The sequence below is a fragment of the Tachysurus fulvidraco genome, chromosome 8, assembly GCF_022655615.1.
Source record: "Tachysurus fulvidraco isolate hzauxx_2018 chromosome 8, HZAU_PFXX_2.0, whole genome shotgun sequence".
In the NCBI taxonomy this organism is placed as follows: Eukaryota; Metazoa; Chordata; class Actinopteri; order Siluriformes; family Bagridae; genus Tachysurus; species Tachysurus fulvidraco.
The window spans coordinates 14551305-14579147 of NC_062525.1; the positions used below are offsets into that span (position 1 = coordinate 14551305).

Consider the following 27843-nt stretch of genomic DNA (forward strand, 5'->3'; position numbering starts at 1 on the left):
CACTGTCTTCCAGAATCCTGTATTTTTGTTCTATATCTTAATATAAAGTCCCTCAAAAAATTTATAAAGTGATGATTGGACTTTCTGTAGCTTTCTTGTCAAAACTGTTGTTCACACGGACACTAATAACACAGCTCAACACACACACACACACACACACACACACACACACACACACACACACACACACTGCACTACACTGCTGTCACTGGATTGACTAATGTAAAGGTTTTCCTAATATAGTGGTCATTTTATCATGTATACATATTATTGTGCTATTAGAGTTCTCTGAAGCTGTACACATGTCCATGTATAGAACAAGCTCACAATGTTCACACTCACACAATGTTGCTGAAGCATGTTGTTGAACATGATGAGTAGAAAGTTCCTATACTGGGACTGGGGGGGCTGATGAATGAGAACTGGCTGTATTCCAATAAGACCTTGACCCATAGCTAAGGCCAACAGAGAGCAGCTGTTTAACAAGCTTAAACCTTGTGTACCCCTCAACGTCCATCACCACAGTGTTTTAGCACAGCTGAAATGCATCCATCTCTCCAGCCTGGCTCAGCTCCAGTCTTTCATGTGTGTCTGAAATGACAGCGTCCCGCCTGCCTTCCCATTATTCATGCTTAAGATGAAAATTCCCATCTGTGGATGGCTCAAACATGACCACGATTTAGTGTCACTAGCTGACGATGTCCTTTCTTTTTTCCCTAGACCTGATTTCACTCTAAGGTGAGGACAGAGCTGTATGACAAGAGGGTTCAAATGAAGGTGAAGGTCATTGTGTTTACAGTGAGGCTCAGCATTGCTGATTAATCGCTCCAAATCTGAGTAGACTCCCAAAAAAGGCTCCAAGCTTCATATAAATATAGACATAAATCCAGATGTCCTTAACATCGTTCGTCACATTTAGAGACACGTGCAAACCCATAAAGCATTTTCCCATGAAGCCCCTACAGAGACGATTCGAATTGTAGTTCATACGGGTGTAAATGAATCGGGTAACTCATGATAGAGATGCACACAATTATATAGAGATTACATCAAAGTAAAAAAAAAAAAAAGCAGTGAAGACGTCCAGCTTGTCCAAATAAATAAGAAACCAGACCACAAGATACAAGAATAATACACAGAACAATGTAGCTGTATAACTTTAATCATTCAAAATGAGCAAAGTTAAAATAAATACATGGCAAATACATTTGTATTCAGTCATACAACAGAATAAACGATAAAGTGATCACTTGCAAGATTCTAGCTGACGATCAAGACAACAGATTTAATCTAATGTCTATGGAAGAAACCAGGCACAAGATTTTATTCCAGTGAGTGGGACAGATTGATGATGAGAGGAGAGGAGAAGAGGAGAGGAGAGAAGAGAGGACAGGAGAAGAGGAGAGGAAGGGCGAAGAGGTGAGAGGAGGAGAGTTGGACAGGAGGAGAGTAGAGGAAAGATGTTATAACTGTTGGAAGTTGTATAATTATAACCAATCAACTATATCATGTGATCTGAATGAGCAAAAAAAAAAAAATCAATCAATTAATTTTCATCAACTATATAAAGTAGAAAAAACACCCAAAGTGGAACAGCTGCAAATAAATTAATCTGTTCGGATTGTTGTTGTGTACCTGCTGTAATCAGATGTGTCCACTTTGCTTTGGAGAAAAGTCAGTAATAACTAACACAAAAGACTTGGAGATTCCTTTCCTTTCACAGACAATACGAAAGGGTCGTCAACACTTTCAGAATTATATACAGAACAAAACCATCTGTGAGCAGGAAAACAATCATAGGGATTTAGTTACGGAATGTTTAACAGCCATAACAATCAAAAACTGGATGCAAATTTGAGGAAATACAGAAATCATTCACACACTAACATCCTTGGTTATGAGCAGGGAGTCAAGGAGACACGGCACTGTGGCTTTAAACACTCAGACCAGGAGCAGCCTCAGTGACAGCTATTTTATGGCCCAGGCTTCACTCTGGCCTATTTTCAGTCCTCCTCATTGCACAACTCTGGGATATTACATAAGATCCCTGTTTGACAAACAGAATCAAAGTCATAAAGATGCCAAGTTTAAGTCTGATGTGGTCATTTCATTTAAATACCTCTCCACCATGGACTATAGTGATATAGACTATAGGATACAGTGTGAATATATCACATGCTGATATTTTGTCAAAGCTATAAAACAAAACATATTCTATTAAAACAGAAGGTTTGGTCCTCGATATGCACAAGACAACACAACATCTGAACACTTCTAGGCATACAGTACAGATTAACTGGATTCTTTCTCGAATCCTGGTTCATGACAGATTTTTAACTCACACTCACGCTCACACACACACAGAGCTAAAACACAATGATACACACCATAGCCATATCAAATGGCCTAATACTAGTGAATCTTCAGCTCTAGCTTAAAGGACAGCTACAGTGCGTAAATCATTTACTAATGTAGCCTAATGTGCAACCACTGAACAAATCGAACAGTAAATGAATAGAGAGTCTTGTGGGGATCCTTTGGACCGTCACACTACTCCAAGCCAAAGCCCTCAGCGTTGGAAATGGCTATGGTTAGCTTTTGCCGTAGTTCTTTCTTGCTCTTGTAGGGTGGCAGGCAGATCTGATTGAAGCATGTGTGTGAAACAGGTAACCTGAAGAGAAGAAATGACACGTTCACACATATAAATTACTATCTGTGTGAGCAGCGCTTTTGTTTATCATCACATACTTCAATATAACATTAAACGTAACCTCGATAATAAAAAAGGTTTATTTAGTTTGGCAAATTTAAATCCACAACAAAAACTGCCCCCCCCCCACACACACACACTAACACGCACACACACACACACACACACTAAAACACACACACTCACTCACACACATACAGACACTAAAACACACACACAATAACACACACACACACTCACTAACACACCCACTCAGTCACACAATCACTCACACATACACACTCACTAACACACACACTCACTAACACACACACTCACTAACACACACACTCACTAACACACACACTCACTAACACACACAATCACTCACGCACACACTCACTAACACACACACTCACTAACACACACACTCACTAACACACACACTCACTAACACACACAATCACTCACGCACACACTCACTAACACCCACTCAGTCACACATACACACTCACTAACACACACACTCACTAACACACACACTCACTAACACACACACTCACTCACACAATCACTCACGCACACACTCACTAACACACCCACTCAGTCACACAATCACTCACACATACACACTCACTAACACACACACTCACTAACACACACACTCACTAACACACACACACTCACTAACACACACTCACTCACACAATCACTCACGCACACACTCACTAACACACCCACTCAGTCACACAATCACTCACACATACACACACACACCCACTAACACACACACTCACTCACTAACACACACACTCACTAACACACACACTCACTAACACACACACTCACTCACACAATCACTCACGCACACACACACACACTCTCACTCACACAATCACTCACGCACACACACACACACACTCTCACTCACACAATCACTCACGCACACACACACTCTCACTCACACAATCACTCACGCACACACACACTCTCACTCACTCACGCACACACACACACTCTCACTCACACACACACACACACACTCACACACACACTCACACACACACTCTCACTCACACACACTCTCACTCACACACACTCTCACTCACACAATCACTCACACACACACACACTCACTCACGCACACACACACGCACTCACTAACACAATCACTCACACACACACACACTCACTAACACACACACACACACACACACACACTAACACACTCACTCACAGACACAATCACTCACACTCTCACACTCACTCACACACACAATCACTCACACACACACACACACACACACACACACACACACACACTCACTAACACACACACACACACACACTCACTCACTCACTCACACACACAATCACTCACACACACACACACACACTCACTAACACACATACACACACACACACACACACACACACACACACACACACACACACACTCACTCACACTCTCACACACACACTCACTCACACTCACTCACACAATCACTCACACTCTCACACACACACAATCACTCACTCACTAACACACACAATCACTCACTCACTAACACACACACACACACACTAACACACACACAAACACACACACACACACTAACACACACAGTAACACACACAGTAACACACACACACACACACACTCACTCACACACTCACACACACACACTCACGCACACACACACACACACACAAACACACACGAACACACACACTAACACACACAGTCACTCACACAGAACTCACCCACTCACTCACTCACACACTCACTCACACACTCACTCTCACACTCACTCACACACTCACTCTCACACACTAACACATACCCACTCACTCACTCACTCACACACTAACACACACACACACACACACACTGTAACACACACTGTAACACACACAGTAACACACACAGTAACACACACACTCACTCACACACTCACTCACACACTCACTCACACACTCACTCACACACTCTCACACACTCACTCACACACACACTCACACACACACTCACACACTCACTCACACACACACTCACACACACACTCACACACTCACTCACTCACACACTCACTCACACACTCACTCTCACACTCACTCACACACTCACTCTCACACACTAACACATACCCACTCACTCACTCACTCACACACTAACACACACACACACACACACACACACACACACACACACTAACACACACAGTAACACACACAGTAACACACACAGTAACACACACAGTAACACACACAGTAACACACACAGTAACACACACTCACTCACACACTCACTCACTCACACACTCACTCACACACTCACTCACACACTCACTCACACACTCACTCACACACACACTCACACACTCACTCACTCACACACTCACTCACACACACACTCACTCACTCACACACTCACTCACTCACACACTCACTCACTCACACACTCACTCACTCACACACTCACTCACTCACACACTCACTCACACACTCACTCACACACTCACTCACTCTCACACACTAACACATACCCACTCACTCACTCACACACTCACTCACTCACACACTCACACACTCACACACTCACACACTCACTCACTCACACACTCACTCACTCACACACTCACTCACTCACACACTCACTCACTCTCACACACTAACACATACCCACTCACTCACTCACTCACACACTAACACACACACACACACACACACACACACACACACACACACTAACACACACAAACACACACACTAACACACACAATCACTCACACACAAACACACACACACACACACACACTCACTAACACACACTCACTAACACACACTCACTAACACACACTCACTAACACACACTCACTAACACACACTCACACACATACTAACACTCACTAACACACACACTCACTAACACACACACTCACTCACACAATCACTCACGCACACACTCACTAACACACCCACTCAGTCACACAATCACTCACACATACACACTCACTAACACACACACTCACTAACACACACACTCACTAACACACACACACTCACTAACACACACTCACTCACACAATCACTCACGCACACACTCACTAACACACCCACTCAGTCACACAATCACTCACACATACACACACACACCCACTCACACACACACTCACACACACACACACACACACACAAACACACACACTCACTAACACACACTCTCACTCACACAATCACTCACGCACACACACACACTCTCACGCACACACACACACTCACACACACTCTCACTCACACAATCACTCACGCACACACACACTCTCACTCACACAATCACTCACGCACACACACACACTCTCACGCACACACACACACTCACACACACACTCACACACACACACACACACACACTCACACACACACTCACACACACACTCACACACACACACACACTCTCACTCACACACACTCTCACTCACACACACTCTCACTCACACACACTCTCACTCACACAATCACTCACACACACACACACTCACTCACGCACACACACACGCACTCACTAACACAATCACTCACACACACACACACTCACTAACACACACACACACACACACACACTAACACACTCACTCACACACACAATCACTCACACTCTCACACTCACTCACACACACAATCACTCACACACACACACACACACACACACACACACACACACACACACACACACACACACACACACACTCACTCACACTCTCACACACACACTCACTCACTCACTCACACACACAATCACTCACACTCACTCACACACACAATCACTCACACACACACACACACACTCACTAACACACACACACACACACACACACACACACACACACACACACACTCACTCACACAATCACTCACACTCTCACACACACACTCACTCACTCACTCACACACACAATCACTCACACTCTCACACACACACAATCACTCACTCACTAACACACACACAATCACTCACTCACTAACACACACACACACACACACACACTCACTCACTAACACACACACACTAACACACACCCGCTCACTCACACACTAACACACACACACACACCCACTCACTCACACACTAACACACACACACTAACACACACACACTAACACACACACACACACACACTAACACACACACTAACACACACAGTAACTCACACAGTAACTCACACACTCACTCACACACTCACTCACTCACACACTCACTCACACACTCACTCACACACTCACTCACACACACTAACACACACCCGCACACACACACACTCACGCTAACACACACAGTAACACACACAGTAACACACACAGTAACACACACAGTAACACACACAGTAACACACACAGTAACACACACAGTAACACACACAGTAACACACACTCACTCACACACTCACTCACACACTCACTCACACACTCACTCACACACTCACTCACACACTCACTCACACACTCACTCACACACTCACTCTCACACACTCACTCTCACACACTCACTCTCACACACTCACTCTCACACACTCACTCTCACACACTCACTCTCACACACTCACTCTCACACACTAACACATACCCACTCACTCACTCACACACTAACACACACACACACACACACACACACACACACACACACACTAACACACACAGTAACACACACAGTAACACACACAGTAACACACACAGTAACACACACAGTAACACACACAGTAACACACACACACTCACACACACACGCACTCACACACGCACTCACACACTCACTCACACACTCTCGCACACACACTCACACACACACACACACACACGCGCGCACGCACACACGCACGCACACACACGCACGCACACACACACGCACACACACACGCACGCACACACGCACGCACGCACGCACGCACGCACGCACACACGCACGCACGCCACACACGCACGCACACACGTCACGCACGCGCACACACGAACACAGACCCACGCACGCACGCACACACGCACGCACGCACACACGCACGCACGCACACACGCACGCACGCACACACGCACACACACACGCACGCACACACGCACACACGCACGCACGCACACACGCACACACGCACACACGCACGCACGCACACACGCACGCACGCGCACACACGAACACAGACCCACGCACGCACGCACGCACACACGAACACACACACACACACACACACCACACCACACACACACACACACACACACACACACCACACACCACACACCGAACACACACAAACAACACACGAACACACACAAGCACGCACACACAAACACACACCACACACACACACACGCACGAACACACACGCACGACACCACACACTCACTAACACACACTCACTAACACACACTCACTAACACACACTCACTAACACACACTCACACACATACTCACACACATACTCACACACATACTCACACACAAACACACACACACAAACACACACACTCACTCACACAAACACACAATCACTCACACTCTCACAGACACACTCACTCACTAACACACTCTCACACACACACACTCACTCACTCACTAACACACACACACACACACACTAACACACACTCACTAACACACACACACACACTCACTCACTAACACACTAACACAAACCCACTCACTCTCACACACACACACACACTAACACACACACTAACACAAACCCACTCACTCACTCACACACACTAACACAAACCCACTCACTCACACACACTAACACAAACCCACTCACTCACACACTCACTAACACACTCACTAACACTCACACACACACAAACTAACACACACACACCCTACACACACACACTCACTCACGCACACACACGTACACACTCACACACGTACACACTCACGCACACACACGTACACACTCACACACGTACACACTCACACACGTACACACTCACGCACACACACGTACACACTCACGCACACGTACACACACACACAGTGACTCATGACTTCAAACTTACCAGTCTGTGGAAACATCAATCTTGGAGATCTTGAAGTTGAGGTCTGCCATCCCTCCCACAGGAACACGGTCACTTCCTGTTGTAAAGTGGAGAAGCCTCTTCTGCAGATCTGCAGGGAACGCTAGAACCACGTCCCAGAATGCACTGCATCCACACATATGCAAAAAACCTTTACTGCATCAGTACAACGGTAAACATCATTTTGTGCAAATCTAACAGAAGCAGAAGGCACTGAAAGCTACGCACACACATTGTGTAGGTGACATAAAATTGGAATTTGATAAACACATGCGTTTTTTCTAGAAGAAGTGAAAACGTGTAAAGGATGGTTCATTTATTTGCAGCTTGGCAGTGAGAGCGTGCAGTGATGCCTGCAGGTCAGTGTTACCGGATGGTGGCGTCTGTCTTGCTGTAGCCCTCATACTGCGCCACCCTCTGCAGAGAGCTCATGTCCAGATTGGGACTCCCACAAACCAGGATCTCAACCTCCTCTGGCCTCAGCAACTAGGGTAAAATGAATCGCAATGATGTTCATGACAGTGACAGAGTGAATTCATCAATTCATCAAGTCTAGTCTAATGCTTCAAACAATAAACACTGTCACAAAACTGCTTAATAAAAATATAGAAATTCAAGAGATAAATGATCAATTTTTAATGAGTAAGCCAGCCATGATGGTGGGAGGGAAAAACTCCCTAAAACAACTATAACAAAAAACCTTAAGAAGAACCAGACACAAAAATCAGCCCATTCTCATTAAGGAGACACTGGATAGTGTGAATATATAAAATACCTGTTTGGTCAAAAAGTCAAATTGTGTAACTAGGAAAGGCGTTCGAATTTCAACAGGAAGTCTATCTTGTTAAAGCTATCAACTTGTTCAGCTGTGATTGTAATTATGTAACAAATAACTGATCTCATCTGCAGTGTTTGTTTTCCAGTCTGAAGGTTTTAAAGATACTGCCATGCCACAGAGTATTGCATATTTATATACAGATCCTTTAACTATAGGTAAAAACACAGATTTGTTGGTGGTTAGGAGAAAACAAGTGACCTGCAAAAACACCACCAGTCCTCCCCTCCTTCTCCTAATACCACGGAGTGAGTTATTACCTTTCCTCAGCCTCTTACATAAGAATTTACAGACCCGGGGATTTTAAGTCCTCAGCTAAACAGACCCTTTCTTTCCCTGCATGAGGCTGTGTGCTGCCTCAGACACACAACATCCACAACTGAGAAACACTGACTCAGTCAGAAAGATCCAGAAAGGCCCAGGATATGTCTTCACCTACTCAGAAGTGCACAGTTCTTGTTTTCTATCGCTCTCTCTCTCTTTGGCCAGTTTGTACTGGTTGCTGGGAAGAGTGAGCTCGGAGCACACACCCGCATCCATATTGGGAAGTGTAATTTTCAGTCTGAACATTGCCAAGATAAACACATGCAATTATAGCTTTTCCAAGACTCTCAGCAAGCAAACAGCGATCTTTGGATTCAACTTCAACTTATTTAAACAACATGATTAACATCAAGCTAGATAACATACACTTGTCTGAACAGGTGATGAGACACACGGGAAATTCCAGCACTCGCATAGTAATGACAATTTATTAAAACACTCAAGGTTATACAGGCAAAAACAGTTACATTAAGAACCGTATGTGTCACAAGCTATTGAAAATCTGCATGCAAATGGCTGCACTGCAAAACCTCCGATTGAAATGCGGGGCAGGGTTTCGAGGTTGTGTTGTGTTTTTGCGTAGCTGGGTATTAATTCTACAGAGCTTACGGGCATATTTTTTCCCCTGTTGGCCTGGATACAGCTTGGAAGCAAAGCAACACTCCCCAGTTCTTTGGAGAATGGCCAAGGCAGGGGGTGGGGAAGGCAGACTGAGCAGCACATTCACACACACACACACACACACACACACACACACACACACACACACACACACACACACACACACACACACACACACTCCTGCTTACTGTTCTGAAATCAGCTGTTGGGATTTTCTATATTACCTGCAGCTTGGCTTTGTACTGGATAACACAAGCACATTTACTACTGCAAGGCATCAACATGCTCAAGCTCCTAAGTACATTTTTAAAAAAAAATGCAGCTTGGCCTTGGGGTGTCAAAAAACATCATGATACCCGAAGGAATATTTCTGATACGCGATGTGCCATGATCACGATGACACGTTTCCATTACGGTGATGAATAGTTTTAATCCTGAGCTTTAGTTACTGTCTGTATGGCGTTTCAAATGTTCTCCTCATGTCCACATGGGTTTCTGCCAAGTTCTTCCCTTTTCTTCCAGCTCCCAAAAACCTACTGATTGGCAAATCTAAATAGTTGTGAAAGACAGTGTGCATGGTGTCTTGTCTTTTCTGGGATCGGCTCGACGCAACCCTGACCGGAAGAGAGCGCTTACAAAAGCTGAATGACTGAATGGTGTCCATTACGATATTCAGACACAGGAAATATACAGCTCTATCTGACTTTTTCTGTCAAAAACAAATGCTATTTACATTTAAAAAATATTGACTAATATAGTATTTTGTGGTAAAATCGTCTGAAATCGTCAAAAATCACAGTCAGCAGTTATTGTCAGCTGGAACCGTTCCCCTCTTTGATTTTTCTCTCTCACCCAATATCCAGCTCTCTCCTATAACACGACGACTACCAATCGGGGAACATGTGCCTGTGCCAAGACACATGAAGCCAGCCCGTGTATTTTTAACTGCTATCCATGCTGTATCCCAGGGCAGCGTGTCACGCTCAAGCTGAAAAGTTCTACCCTCTTCCGCATACGTGTGCTGACAGGCGCTTGGATAGTGCCACTCTGACTGATGGCCAGAGACAATAACGCCGTCCCTCCAACCCAGAAACCACGGGCAATTTTAGTCTCTAGACTCCCAGAGCGTTTTATAAATTCAAAGTCTTAATAAGTACTTTTCTAAACTGCTAACAAAGTGAATGGAAAAGTGGAACAATATTTTGAGAAATCCTATTTTCAAGGATGCTGTGTCGTCGTCCCCCCCCCCCAAAAGTGCTTAGTGAGTAAAATAAGAACCGTTCTGTACTGTAAGTAACAGTTATATAGTTCTTACAGCACAGTGAAATAAAGTACAACTCACCATCAAGGCATTAGAGGCACACACACTGTGAAAGCCATGGTAGAATGCAGCAAACTGTCTGTAGATGAACTTATTCAGCAGGAAATCAATGTACAGCTGCACGTACTCTGCACAGCAATGAATAAATAAATAAATGATAAAGCATGGGCGATCAGAACGTTGCTGGCAATATTGATGAAGCTTGTGGGAGGTTTGAGGAGAAACATACTAACCTTTTCTGTTCTGGTTAGTCACAGGGATTTTATCCCCACCTGGCTTCAGGTTGTGTGATCTGACTACTCCAAGTTCTTCTTGAAAAACCTGCAGACAGACACAGGCACTGATCTCCATGCATCTCTCCTTAAACATCTTTAAACATCTGGGATAAAAAAAGTCAGTGCTTATCAGCACTACAGTACAATGCTGAATATCTTGAAAGCTGTGCGGCCTGTACACATTCTCAGTGACCTGTGCTGCACAGCAGCATGTCTGTGTGGGTCAAACACCTGAAAGGTTGTATAGAAGTCCTCTTCAACATTTCCCTCATAGCTCAGTAGCTCTGCAAGGCCATGAGCAAGATCCTAAAACAGAAAGGCTCCATTAATGGCAACCTAAAATACTCAGACGAGACATAAATGAGCCCAAATACATTTAGAGACTCCCAGTATAAAATATTTACAGTAGTTATCTGTGGATTTAATTAGCAGCTGCATATTTCATAATAAAACAATATGGGAGACTTAGGAAATTGATATATTCAACCAAATGAAGCGTTTCTTCCACAAGAAACCAGAGTCATTTAATACACGCCACGGTGTGACCAATAAAATGAATTAAACACTTAATGAAGATGACGAAAGGCATCCTACGAGGTTTGGCTTTAGCTTTGTTAATATCTAAATTTTGACTCTGTCTTGTTAAGTAACCTTCAGCTGTTCTAGTTCCAGATCCACACTAGTGGGGGGGGGGGGGTTTAACACAAAAGAGCAAACAGCGACTAGAAGCTCTTGGTTATATAAGTATGGCCGAGCACGTGGCCAAATGCTTTCAAATGGAACATCTGGTTTACTTAAGCGTGACTCAGCAAAAAAGACTGGAAATTAAAAATAAATGTCAAATGTGTAAAAATTTCCAACTCAAAAGTGATTAGTGACTATATTGCATTCTTAAAACATACTAGAGGCTTGTTTCATTTACTTGTTGCATAACAGCAAGGCAATAATACAGTTAGAGCTCCCTCTAGTGGCCTTGAATAGAAGTGATTGTATTGAATCATTTATTTGTTGGTTTAATATTAATAGTAAATATCAAAGGCTCTATTTTGGTAGGATCATAAACATCATAGAGCATTTGTCATACAGCAATTTCATTAATAGAACTTCAGGTTTATCCGAAGCAGTAAACGTGCAGTGAGCATCGGCGCTGTCCTAAAGGCTGCAGAAACAATGCACCATCTGGAGGAGACACTTTATCAACAGAGAGGAGAAAACAGCCTCCTGACAGCAGCACATACAGCGAGCCATAACAATACCACAGGTGCCAAGTGATATGGGGTCACTCTGTGCATTTGTAATTAATTTATTTGACAGCAATATCTCTATTCTTTTGCATGACTGTACTGAACTGTAGAAGAACCGCTTCAACAGGCTGCTGGTCAATTTTGGTCCCAAGTACAAAATAACCAAAAATTACAAGTGATATGCAATAATAATAAAAAAAAACATATCACATAATATTACAGAAATAAAATGATTTGTCTCATTTTTCTGTCTCAAAATCCCATGACATACTGGTGGATGTAGACCTACTTACTCTACTAACTCCACATTTCTCCTATTAGATTGTGTGGTTACTTAGTAATTTGCTCAATGTCGAATAGGTGAATATCTGAAATTAGCATCTCGATGCATTGAAAGAATATTTCTGACAAAAATTTAATGCAGTTTGTGCTTATCCCATTGTGATGTAATCAGTCAGTGTAGTTTTGGTGTAGTATTTATGTGGTATTGGTGTAGGGAACTGGCGTACACTGATGGTATTCTGAGTCCATGACGATGTATTCATTGATACACTTCTGTAAGTCGCTCTGAATAAGGGCTTTTGTCAAATGCTGTAAATGTAAAACACCACACAGTGGCTTTCAAACCTTCAGAGAGAGCTGAATGCCCGATTAGATGATTGAATAACAAGAAAGATCATCAATGTTTAAATGCAAGCATTTTTCTATTAAATGAAACTGTTCATTTGTTAATATAACTGTGTGGTGATTCAGACGGGCCGTTTGCACTATCCTACGTTTCCCTAAACTAAACTGAGCACATGACATATCATAGCTGATCAACTCAATACTGTGTGTAGTTTACTTTGTCAGAACTATTTCTTTCGGAAGTGCACAAGTGCTGCCGAAGTGTTAACAGATATGCTGGGATGTCACAGCTTGTGTACATACAGGCATGATTTGCTGCAGGTCGTCCAGGGTGAGGGTCGCCATGCCGACAGGGGCATCAAGGTCACACGGCACTATGGGAGGAGTCAGCAGCTTCTTGTAGACGCAGGGCGGGAATCGGATGTCCAGGGTGATGCTGTTGTACACGGCTAGGCCCATGAGCTGGACAAAAAGGGTTAAGAATGAACAGCTGGAGAAGTCAGCTAAGTCTATACACACAAACGTATACACATATCCAGTCTCGTAAGCTGTTCTTTACAGTGTGCAGTGACCCATTAAACGTATAACTAGTGTATAGAATTTTCGATGTCTGTTCTGCACTGACCACACAGCAGCTTTATGATATAGACTGATCAGATATAGTGGAAGAACGGCCAACAGGTGTATTATACATTTAGAAGAGTATGTGAAGAGGCTGCTCCTTAAGTGCTTTCAGCTGCAGCTGACGGCACTCCTCCATGTGCTCTCCATATGTGCACAGACAGAGAGCACAGTGGAAAAAGAGAAAGAGGGAGGAAGGGAGGGAGGGAGAAGAAAAAAGGCCGCCTTTTAGCAGACAGAGGGGAAAATTTTTCGTAATGGCTCGAACATCGAGACAACACAAAAGCCAGCTCTAGGGTCGTTCCAAAGGAGACAAAACCAACGAAACCTTTCATTCATTATCCTAGGCTAATGTGACACAGCACTTCTGGGTGTATGTAAACTTAGGGCTCAATAAATTCAACAGTGGGCAAGCTCAGAGGAGGAGAGATGCACCGACACACACACACACACACACACACACACACAACACAAACCCGGCTGCGTGAGCCAGCCACAGGAAGCGATTATGTCAGGACATGGCTGCTACTTTGTCTTTTCCTACCTTACAGTGAGTATATTCATTACAGCCCACACACTTGTGTACAAGGCTATGCCGGTTGATCAGTCAGAAAACCGTTACATATTGTGTCTTCTTAGCAGTGACTCAAATTGAGGACTAATGCTGAAAATAAATTTCTGTCCCACCCTGCGCTGAAAGGGAAACTTTTTACAGGTTCCACGGATAAACGGTGGATGTTTCCTCTAAGTGGAAGCAGACTTGTATGTTTATGGGTTATTTAAGTCTCCCAGCACCCGTGCACAGCTACCTATGCAGCAAATGAAAGGATACAGCTCCAACCAGTCTGTACTCTGAGCAGTTGTCACACTTCCAGTTGCTGAACCAGTGACACTGAGATTCCTTCACATATGTGAACATGCCTGTGAAAACACATACGGCAACGGTGTAAGTCTTTAAAAATCTTTAAAGCTGGAAACAGTATAAAAAAAATTAATAAACAGAAGAAAAAAAACATGAACATTTTACATTTTCAGTAAAAACTTGTTATAATTACTGCTACATAAACCATGGAAACACTTTACATACATATTTCCATTCTATTTAAGGCATCAAATCTGGACATTTCTTGTTATACATTACATTACATTATTTCGATCTCTTTTCTGAAGCAGAAATATTCAAGTGCAGACACTCTCAAAATGTTAAAGCCAGCGACCGTTTAAAGGTGGGGTCTCCGTTGTTTGAGAAATGCTTCAGAAAACAAAAACGTGTAGCCAATGAGCAGAAAGGGGCGTGTCTTGTCTATATGGGCGGAGAGAGAGGTCAGTGCGCATGTGTGACATTAGCAGAAAGTGGTTTTAACATTGACATGGCGGATAAAAACGAAGAAAGAAAGCGAAGAAAGGCAAAAAGTAGGACCTGTGTTAATATAGGATCAGCTTTCCAGCGCTGGAGAGAACTGAAAAAGCGGGAAGGCCTGCGATGGGACGCCGAGGGACTTAAGTAAAGTTGGCTGCATATTCACAGATTCAAGTTTAATATTTTCATATTCAAAAAATCATACATATGATACAAAAAGACATTTCCCCTAAATAAGTGTAATAGTATAACTATCAGGACATCAGTGACGTGTGAGCTGGATTTGGTGACAGTACAGTGTATTGCAGTGAAGTTATTGACTGTCTTTTTAGTATTCGCTTTTTGGGTTTTGCACTTTGCAGACGGTCCCTTGGAATCTGTCTCTCAGTCGTCCGCACATAGAGACTTGTGTATTTTGTCCACCGTGGAGGAAAGCTGATTTTCAGGAAAATTGGGTTTTCTATTACTAAGATATATTTGTGTAGTAACAGCGTTTAGCTCAGGAGTTATTGACTCGGGAAACTCAAAACTGTGAATATGCGGCTTACTTAAGTCGCCGAGGCGCTTTTTTCCTTCTCGATAGGTGAGTAACGTTGGTTTTGCTTTGTTTCACATAACTAATATATGCCGTCCTTTGCATGATTATGCTTGTGTGTCATTTTTGTTTGTTTGTTTAATCTGCAATCGTATTGTTCTTCCCTTCAGCTATGATAAAGACACATTTATTTCCATTAGTTGCCTGGGTTACGTATGTATGTGTGGGCGGAGCTATCAATACAGGGTAGGGACCCATTCTGGTTAGAGGCGTGTTTGTTTTGGTGATTTTAAATGTCAACATTGGCTTTCAAACAACGGAGACCCCACCTTTAACTGTAAAAGCAATTTAATTCGATTCATTATTCAAATGTGTGCAATAATATTCAGCCTATTTTTGTAGGAATAGAGTTTTTTTGAACATTAAGCAGGTGGAAGTGGCTGGGGACGTATTCTAGTGGTTAAGGTGTTGTTCTACCAATCAGAAGGTTGTATGTTCAAATCCCATGTCAACCAAGCTACTGTCTAAGGGTGTCTGCTAATTGTCAGTGAACATCCCCTACAGGCTTTTTGAGTTACTTAAGTGTGGATTAAATCCCTTCAATTAATGGGAAAACTCACAAAGACAAGAACTATAACAACTCAACAATAAATGAATATAATAAGTTTAATAATACACGGCTATAATTTTCACTGACCCTGAGAATCACTACTTAAACCTTTCTACAATAAAATAAAAAAACAATAAATATGATAAAAACACTTACTAAGTCGTTCTTATTTAAGCACCATTTTGTTTTCATTTACTAAAGTAACTGGTGTTTTGATATGAAGGTCATACGTTTCTGAGGAACACATTCTATGGCTAGTATAGAATGAGCAGATGCTAGAAGAAATAAAAACCTCTAGCTTTTAGCTGAGTGAGTGAGTGATACGAGTGAGAGTGAAACGAGAAGAAATCACGGCTGAGCATATGCAACCTGTTTGTCCTGAGCATCTCACCGTAGTCAGTGAGAAAAATCTGTCGAATCAGGAGAAGAAACCATTCCTTTGTGAGTCCTCCCATGTCCAAGCCTGCTTCCCCAACAAACGTCACTTTCAGCTTTTTCTTCAAGTCTGCTCTCTTTCTTGAAAGCTATTAAAACACACACACACACACACACACACACACACACACACACACACACATTTATGGTGGGGCCATTTTTCCAAATTAAACCCTAGCCAGACTTAGAACTTTCCAGACCAGACTCTACTTGCTCTTGGCCAATAGTACCCTCTCTCAGTCTCGGAAAATAAAAATGTTGATGCTATGGTGCTGCTTTGAACAGAAATACATAATGTGTACAAAACCACTACATTATTCTTAAAGTGCTGTAAATATTTCATGACGGTTCAGAGTTAGTGGTAAAAAGTGAAGGAACAGACAGGCGCTGTCCATGTTCTGTGAGCGAGCGCTATTACCTCATCCAGTGAGTCACTGACCAGCTGCAGACGCCTTACTTTAATGTTGAGAAAAAGCAGACTCATATCCACCCTCTGTCTGCGAGAGACCTTGTCCACCAGGGTTTGCTGTAGCCAAAATAGAAAGCCATGCATTTAATCATTCAACATTCCCATGCTGGAAACCTGTTTACATACTGATGCTCACTGGCACAATCTGTCTCAGTAAGGAATCTTTAAGCTTCTGATAAACGTGCACGATCTTGCAGTCTGTGTTAACTATCCCGAATGCTTTATTGAAGCTGCTTTTGGTGTCCTAATGATGGGAACATAGTGTACTTTTCGTTACTGTTTTACACTCCGGCGAGACTGTCTTTAATCCGACAGCCACGAGTCTGTTTAGCCTACGCTCTGGTCACATATGTTTGGGAGGGAGCTTGTGAGGATTTCACCCAAAAAAAGAACATCTCAGGCTGCCCCACCCTGCACAAGCCTGTATCAGAAGACTTCCCTTATAGTAAAATGAATCCTGCTTGACTTTGAAATGAAGTTTATTACAGAGTCAGTTAACTTGTGTGTAATAGATGGATTATGGTTTCAGAGAAGAAGAAAATCCTTCAGTTTTAAGAAATACTGGGAAGTCTCCAAGTACAGACAGCTTAGATAAACAGTCCTGAGTATAGGCAGCCATAGAGCAAGCATCAAATCCCACGAGACCCTTAGGACCAAACAGTCTAAATCGTTTGTCTCCACAGTAACCTTCTCTGCACACTCTGGCAGCTCGGCAGTACAGACAACTACAGAGGAAATGACGGCGACATGCAAACTCTTACCCTGGCCATGCTGATCATCTGTTGCTCGGAGTCTCTTTGGATAATAGCCTTCTTCACTACTGTAGACAGGATAAACGGATACTGGCAGAAGGTGAATCTGTGAGAAGTGCAACATGTCAGACTCAATATAGTGAAATTCCTCTCCATTATTAACTTGGCCACAAACTATTTTCATGCAAGCTTTTGTATTCTGATGTAAACAATGCACCAGAAGGTAAACACGACGTAAAAAGTCTGTTCTAGACTTTTAGAAGCCGTTAAACTACAAACTACAAAAAACAGATCGGCTGGAAGGAGTTGGAGTGCATGTGTGCTTAGAGAATAGCGCTCGGTCTGAATTATATTTTCGTGCCACACCTGTTGGAATTTCCATGAGCTTGCCACGTCTGGTAGTCCTCCATGAAGTCAATGTGGTCCAGTGTGAGATTGTAGAAATCAGAGAAAGGGATGATGGGAGAAAGAGAAATGCTGTTTGCAGCATCTGAACACAGAGAACCGAGACATGAAAATGGTTTGATTCTGACCCAGCAAAATCAATCAGCATACCTTTCAACAACCGCAGGTTTTTGCACTCACTGAGCAGGGAGAGAACCTTGGTGGCTGATGGGATCCACCACGAGCACTTGGAAATGGGCGGTAACTCCTCTGGTTTGGCAGGGAACAGCCGTGTGGTGATGAAGAGCTGTAGGCGTTCCACCAGCTGCTTAAAACGCTTCTGAGATAGCCTGAGAAACAACACGCTGCTCTGGTCAAACACACCGAATGAAGCTTCTTGCTGTTATTGTGATTCAAATCTCTTTAAACCAAACACTTTAAAATCTTATTCTGTAAAACTTCTATAAAATGAAGGTAAAATTAGATTTTGTTAATAGTTGTTGAATCCCACTGTAATTTCCACATGGCTTTTCTGCTTACGGTGATGTATTTTGTGAATGGTTTCCTTAAGCAGCCTAGACTGCAAAAGGCAGTGACAGAAGGAAACAATTCAGACTCACTTCTTAAACCAGTGCATCAGGAAATGGTGATCTGCTTCAGGCAGCGTCGCTATTTGCCGCAGTAAGTGAGCATAGATGACATATGTGGCTGTGCTCGTGTACTGAGGGTTCTGCAACAAAGAAGAGCCTTTTCAGAGCACTTCAAAAAGGAAATATAACTTTTCACTCTGGAAGGTCTGGCTCTTTAATAAAGAATGGTGTTTCAGCGGGAAACCGACGACCCCCCCCCCCCACCAAACATCCCCCTCCACCCCAAAGATATGACCTCATCGGTTCCTTCAGCACAGTCGAAGATAAATCCTACCACGGGCCAACTCACATTAGATCAGCCCATTAATTGAGCTTGTCTTTCAATTTCGCTCTGTCTTCAAGAGACGTGTTGGTCAGGACATCATATCATAGCCTGAGGCTGATTTAAAAAGCTTATTTTGGAACAGACTAATACAGGAGATGAAATGTCCAGCAAACTTAAATAAAAAAGATCTTACGTGTGATGCATAATACTGAAAATTAATTTTTATTCTCATAGTCTTTCTCCAGTCTCTCTCTCATTAGTCTTTCCCAGATATTCTCCAGAGGCCATGGCCTTATTTGGACAACCCAGGACCAGTCTGTGCTGCTCATGTGTGACACAAATATATACGTGCAGTCTGGCTCAGACAGTCTGACTGGAGTCAATGGGCCATGTGGTGAGAGAGGAGATCAAGAGTTTCCTGCTGTGTCTCACACTTCGACATGGCCACCAACACAACACAAGGCCAAGCTTGAGCCAGATTAGGTCGAGTGTGTTCCGCATACAGTCTGTGCCTATACATGTGTGCAGATAACCGTCTTGATTCAGGGCAGGAAATTACAGCCATTACAGAAAAGTCCCACATGCGTCTGGGTTTTATAATCAAGGTAGTTTTCTATTAATAGTTTTGCAGAATGACAAACTCAGTATGGAGAACTCCACTGGACCGTGTCTTTACTGGGAACTACACATTTTCATTTACATTTACAGTTTATAAAGCATAAATAGGCGTAACATGTATTACCTGCACGAGTATGAAATAAGCCCTCAGGTCATCCTTTGTCCGAGGTCTAAAAGACAAAAGTAGCAGCTCGAGTCCTCGCTGTAATTACGTGAAACTCAGCAGCATTTAAAGGTTTAGGGAGTGAAAATAAAACGCTCACCCTTTCCATTCCCTTAATAAGCTATTAATGATTCCCTTCAGGACTGATTTCTGGGTATCAGGGGGCTGTTGAATAAAGAAGGCTGAAATTAGAGATCTGCATTCTTGAGGAAACAAACAACTATCAAACAACAATTTATGATTAATGCACACACGCGCACACACACACACACACACACACACACACACTTTGTGTAGCCCAAAACCGGGTTCATTACGCACCGTGTGAAGCAAAGCATCATAAACAGTATTGACAAATTTGGTGTTTATTCCTGAGTCTTCAATAGTGTTGAATGGAGCATTTGCTTCTCTCTGGGGGGAAAAGGCCAAAATCAGTCAATGACATTACAAACTGTTATGATTTAAGTCTTATCTGTAAAAAAAACAAAACAACAGTAACAATACATTTCTGTAAAATATTATGCTATGAATGACCAAATGAACGAATGCGAAACAAATTCGATTAACCTTCTCTATATCATCCATACAAACGAGTTCTCTTCTATAACTCTCTGAATGAGCTCATTCATTTATACAGGGCTCTAACAGTAAACGCTGGTTTTCCCCTTTCTCCTTTTTTTACGGTTACTGTTTCACGTGGGTCAGAATTTCACCAGCTGTCAGTAAAACATTTACACAATTCGAAAGGTAATATATCAGACTTAACTTGTTTAACACTTTCAGTTCTGTTCCACCTTCACCCTTTACTACACCTATTACTACACAATTAATAAAACTTCATAAAACTTTTACAAAATCTTGGCTATGAAGCTACATTTCTAACCTTAAAAGCAGCATTGAGTTCCAAGAAGGAGTCGAATGTGGTCATGTAGAAATCATGGACGTGCTTCCAATCACCTGAGATAGTTGCCTTTTCAACGTCTTCCCTGGATTTCAACAAATAAACACTGTTAAGTGTGGATTACAACAAACAAGTTCTAATTAGAATAAGAAACAGTGTGATGAACAAAAGCCCTAACAGAGGGAGCACACATACTGAAACTCTTTGGAGGTTTTGGTCCGGATGGGAATGATGGGATCTGAAACGAAGCGGGCTTTAACTTCTGGAGGCAAAACGTCTATTGAGATCCGCTGCTTCTGTCGGACATCTGGATAGATCGGAGGGAGCTCTCTCACTGTAGACAAAAAAGTCAGACAAATGTGTACAGAATTTCTCAAAAGACGTAAACGTGCAAAACGCTGCTGTACATGACACCGACTGAAACTCTTAATTCTTCCAGCACAGAAATGGAAATGTTTTGGCTTTGACACAAAATAGGTTCACTGATTAAATCCTGGCTCTTGATCTCCTGGTGATAATTAAGTGTTTTTCCAAATGAACTAAACAAGACGGCTAATTGCGCCCCTGTTGCAGATCCTCCACACCCTGATGGGAAAACTAGACACGTCCCTTTTGCTGGTATCCAAATGACATCACCTCATACTGCTCAGCCACAGAGGTGTGTTTCCATGGAAACTGAATGCCTGATGGGATTCTGCACATCCGAATAATTGAAAAAATTTAAAATGACATCATTAATCTGATCATTTGACATTTTGACATGTATATTTTCTTCAATAATATAGTTTGAATGTCTTGTTCAGAAACACGGACAATTTGAATGATGTTTTATTGTCAAGTCCAGAATTATTAGCACCTTTTAAGAAAATGAAGGAAAATGTTCAAATTGAGAACAGAAATTCCCATAAGAACACATAATAAATAATAAATGTGAACTAATATGAAAGAAAAAAAATCATATCACTATTATTAAAACTATTTAAGAATATAATTCTCATTTCTGCAATATACAATAATGTTTGACAATAATTTTATAAATCTGTGTTCTAATTGCAAACAAAATAAAAATGATTAATAATAGTATTACAAATAAATACTTTATATATTATAATCTGAATCTGTAAAACTTTTGATATTTTACACTTTTACATTTTTAAATAAAAAAAATCAAGATATCCACAATATTTCAGAAAAGTGTTTTGTAACATCATTTGTGCCAATGTTGATATTATATTGTCATATTGCCAAGCCCTGTTTTTAGATAGTATTTGCTCTCAAAACTAAACACTCACTGTCCACTTTATTAGGAACAACATTGTGGCAGTGGTTATCTACGATGCATATAATCAAGCAGCTATAATTCAAGAGCTTTAGTTAATGATCACAACAAACAGACAAACATCAAAATGGTGGGAAAAGCCACAAAAACTGTTGTGGAATGGTTGTTGCTACCAGATGAGCTAGCTTATTTTCTGGCTTATAGAGTATGTAGAAAACAGCTGATCTTCTGGGATTTTCTCACACACGCACACACATGCACACACACATACACACGAGTCTCTAGAGTTTACGCAGAAGGTCGGTCTCTGACTGTGTGTGAAAATCCCAGATCATCATTTCAATCATTTTTTCTTCATTCTGCTCTTTGAGGAACATTAATTAAAGCTCTCAAGCTTCTGCATGATTTATGCATTGTGTTGATTAGATAATTGCATGAATGTGCAGTATTTTTTTAATAAGTTGGATGGTTAGTGTATGTGTCAAAGGGATTGAGAGTTAAAACAAAAGCAAACGGATTGACATGCTTTAAAAAACTACGTTATTAAATATAATACTGAACACGTGAATCCTTCGCAAACAAGATTTTACAACCTAAAATAGACGAAAACAAAAAGGCTATAGATCATCTATAATTTGGGGATGTGTTGGGATATTTCCACCTAAAATCCAGTTGCCTATGTCAACAGATATGTCTTACACCTACAGCAAAATAAACTCACTCTGTCTGAATTCAAAAAAATTATTACACTGGAGGAAAAACACAGGGAGACAAAAAGCCACAGAGTCGACCATGTCAGTGTATTTTTCTTCTTTGCCTGTACAAACTAAGACACTTCATACTTCATCTCAAGCAGCAGTTTGTCTCAGAGGCTGAGCTTTTAAAGGTAAGCAGTGAACGAGGTCAAACAGGAGCTTGATTAAACTTTGATTACAGCTGCAAGGCACAAAATCCAAGGTGTAATGCTCTTTGTCTGGTGGTTTAGCCAGTGATTTTATCTCACATCATCTGTCTGCGGTCAACTGACTGTGTGGCAGCAGACTAAGTCTGTTATTTTGGCTACTTTACTTACTCTGTAAAGATTTGGAAGACTGTTGGGAAATGTAGTGTCACATTTTGCGTTTGGAAAATTATTTGTAAAATCCCTCAAAAAACATAAAAATATTCTATTATTGTTGCCTGCGCTACTTGTCGATGTCCATAGCTACTTTTAACATGATGATGACCAAAAATACAGTAACAATTCAGAAGGTTAAGGAGGCTTCAAATAATCTGCTATTATTGTGATTAGGGGTGCCAACACTTTTATTAAAAGAAATGCTCTGAAGGTAAAAACTAAACTTCTCATAGAAACATAAAAAGCAGCTGAATATGACAGGGATAAGTTTAGCATACACGTTATAAGGGTGGGGTGTTGCACATTTTAATCACTAATCTCAAGCACAACTACTCTAATAACCATCATTCATTCTGGGGCAACTTCCAATCAGCATCAGTACAAAGTGGTGTTATTAATCTCCAGCACAAAATAACAATGCTGGAACTGCTCTTGGTTCCTCTGATGGACAGACTCTCAGAGGACGGACGGACTGAGGACACTGTACACCAAAGCATAATGCAGACTACTCGAGTACAAACACCAGCACTGATTGTACCACCTCAGAGTCCAGTCAATACAGCAGCTTCAATACACAGTCTGATTAGCCTGCTTCGTGTCACACTGATCCTCAAGTCTCATAAAACATCTTTGATCTCAAGGGGGACAAAACCCAACAAAATAAAACACATCTGCTTGTAGTACTGAACTGTTCATTAATTCATAGCAGCTAAGAGAAAGAGAACGCTTTGAAATGCAATTAGTATTTTGTCCTGCGTCTAAGCATTACCTTTAAGTTGCATCTGCATATCATTTTATTAAACATGCTGACCTTTGGATGAGTGTTTTTGTGACATGCATAACACACAGACCATCAAAGCTCACAATTCATGGCCACTTCATCCTTTTTAGTGGAATTCTAAGAAGCTTGAAAGCTTTTTCTACCACAAATCTTGTGTCCAATACAGTGGCAATACAGCAGGCAGGAAATCATTTCAGAAGCTTAGATATATAATAGATAAAATCATCATGTGTGCTGTACAATTAAAACCGATGTGTATTTTAGGTATTTTAGGAATTTGTTGCTTCAGTCGTTTAAAGCACAATCCACCTTCAAACAAAAAGCCATATTGAAAACATTAAATACTCTCAGAACAGCTCCAGTGGAAATGACTCTAACGAAGGGTTAGCATCGCTTATGTAATAAACCAGATCTACTCCTCTTTTTCTCCTCCTATTACACCAGTATTACACCAGTAATCCGCTGTCACTTTCATATCCTTATTCCGTGTAACTCGCTGGTTTGAATAAAAATGCACGATCCTTTGTGGTTAATTCTCTTTCTCCACAGAGCAGCTGGTAAGCAATAAAATGTGATTATAAAAGACAAGTTTGTTAGACATTTAAGGAAGTTAAATAAAGAATCATAATGATGATTTCTTAACCTATTATTATTATTATTATTATTATCACCCAGATAAAAGCAAAACGATGCTATTCGTCTGTGCAGTGTGTGTTAGTTGAACTGCTCTCGAATAAGCATTCCGAACAGTCACAAAATAATTTAAGGGTTCAAATACAAAGTACATCCATCCCCAACACACACACACACACACACAAACCTCATTAACATTATTAACAAAAAGCAGCACCAGGTGGTGTGTAGGCTGACCTTGTCGGACCGCAGGTAAGAGGAGCTGTGTGGACAGGCTGTTACTGCCCGACTCTCTCTTGTGGTTCAGGGTGGAGATGAAACTTCCATAGGAGGAGAAAGGAAGCTTTGGACCCCGATCCAAACTCTGTCAGGGAAATGAAAGAGACATCTGAATTTTGACCAAATATTTGTGTCACAAATTAGTATGTGATCTACCACGAACAGTACAATTAGATGGAATGCAGCAATTTTCTTTGCACAGACGAACTCAAATCCTGAAAAAGATGTGCTGCTGCGTGTAGGAGGTGAAAAGTAGTGGTTTATTCAGTTTCAACAGCCTGTAATCTGTAAACAGGACAAATGAAAAAAAAGAAGAAGAAAAAAGAAAATCCAAAGCCAGTACAAAAATAAATAAATAAATAAATAAATAAATAAAAAAAAAAAAAAAAAAAAAACAGCCCTTTTTCTTTTTGATCTCAGAAGAACATATCTGAAGTGTTTGCCAGATGATGATCCACCCATGTGCTTTAATTAGCAACACAAGTTTCATGCATCAGAAATGGATGGATGATGCTTTGGGGTAGATGTGCGACGATGTGCAAATGGAAGCTCAAAACAACTTATATATATATATACTGTATATATAAATGTGTAAAATATATGTTTTACACACACATATATATATATAAAACAGTTGTAGATATGGTTTTTGATTTATTTCTGTCAATTAAGATGTAAATGTTCTGTCAAAGTCTCCAAGCCATTAGTTTCCCCAGTGTTCCATCAGCACTGGGTTTAACTTGGCACTGAGTTAAACTTACTTCTTTTTTTTTCTTTAACATTTTAACTTTAGAACTGAGTTAAACTTACTTCTACAAACATACTTACATTTATCTTTAAGTGAAATAAGTTTGTAGTAAGTTGGGAAAAACAAAACAAAACCAAACAGTCAACTTACAGGGTTTATGATGGGAGGAAGTCTGTCTCTATCTCTCTCCTCTAGCGAATAATTATTCTCACTCATATTTAAATACATGTCCTCCAAACACCATCACATGGCTTGTTATTGTTTGGAAGAATACAGCGTTTCTCCGTCGTTTCCCTCGAAGGCAAACAGGTGAGTTTTGGAAGTTATCACGATAACCGATAAAACAATTTTTTTAAAAAAGATGCTTTTCTTGTCCTCCGACGTCGAATATCACACTATAGGTCCGTATACGTACACGACAAGACGATGACACTAACGACGAACTAAATCTTTGCGAAGCTGCGTCGATTCACACGGTTCTGCGAGTTAAGTTAGTGAAGCTGAGCCGAGGCGCGTCGCTGCGCTCCAGCTGCTGCACTCCGCCGCCATGTTGGTGAGGATGAACGTCTCGAGGAGCAACTTGGTAACGGTCGCTAACGCTACGTCACAAAGAGGGCGGGGCCTTTTGTGCTGAGTCAGATTTATTGCACACTGGTTATCTAATGCTAGGCTCAGGGTCCCAATCAAGCCTGAGAGATTCTACACAATACAGGATTAACATCATGCAGAATGTGAAAAAAAGCCTGCAAGAAGATACACAGGGCTGCACAGAGCCCTGACATCATCCACACTGAACACCTTTAGGATGAACTCCAGCGTTGACTGAACCCCATGCCTCATCATCCAACACCATTTACATTTACGGCATTTAGCAGACACCCTTATCCAGAGTGACTTACAACTGAACAACTGAAGGTTAAGGGCCTTGCTCAGGGGCCCAGCAGTGGCAGCTTGGTGGACCTGGAGTTCAAACCCATGACCTTTCGATCAGTAGCCCAACACCTTAACCACTGAGCTAGCACAACACCAGAACATGATCTCACAAATGATCCTGAGGCTGAATGGATGCAAATCCTCACATCCGTGCTCTAACATCTAATGGAAAGCCTTATTATAACAGCAAAGTGGCTCATAAGGATGGAATTTTCAAACAATACATAGGACATTTGTGATGGTCAGGTGTCCACAAGCTTTTGTGCTTAATATATTCTCAAGTAGTTGAATTCACGCACCATGCTGACGGTGAG

At 41.7% G+C, this 27843-nt stretch overlaps 1 protein-coding gene across 1 annotated transcript; it reads right to left on the bottom strand.

Moving 5' to 3' along the window:
* Positions 1-1144: 1144 nt before the first annotated feature.
* Positions 1145-27187, bottom strand: hectd2 (HECT domain containing 2). The gene is made up of 21 exons (XM_027177751.2): positions 26747-27187; positions 25807-25933; positions 21955-22093; positions 21742-21844; positions 21180-21269; positions 20959-21023; positions 20820-20865; positions 19783-19892; positions 19364-19512; positions 19145-19268; positions 18788-18884; positions 17976-18083; positions 17514-17646; positions 15450-15538; positions 14300-14458; positions 12357-12431; positions 12084-12171; positions 11872-11978; positions 9120-9235; positions 8732-8875; positions 1145-2671 (listed from the first exon to the last, which is right to left on the bottom strand). Exons 1-21 carry the CDS (start codon positions 26822-26824, stop codon positions 2551-2553), a joined length of 2268 nt encoding a protein of 755 aa, XP_027033552.1. The 5' UTR covers positions 26825-27187; the 3' UTR covers positions 1145-2550.
* Between the last annotated feature and the right edge of the window lie 656 nt (positions 27188-27843).

What these genes read in the sequence shown, in the direction of transcription:
- hectd2 (XM_027177751.2), bottom strand. Translation starts at nt 26,824, where the DNA reads ATGTATTTAAATATGAGTGAGAATAATTATTCGCTAGAGGAGAGAGAT. An exon ending in GATTTTTCTCACTGACTACG is followed by an intron (nt 15,539 to 17,513) that starts GTGAGATGCTCA and finishes GTGTTTTCACAG; the next exon opens with GCATGTTCACATATGTGAAG. An exon ending in GACTAACCAGAACAGAAAAG is followed by an intron (nt 11,979 to 12,083) that starts GTTAGTATGTTT and finishes ATTGCTGTGCAG; the next exon opens with AGTACGTGCAGCTGTACATT.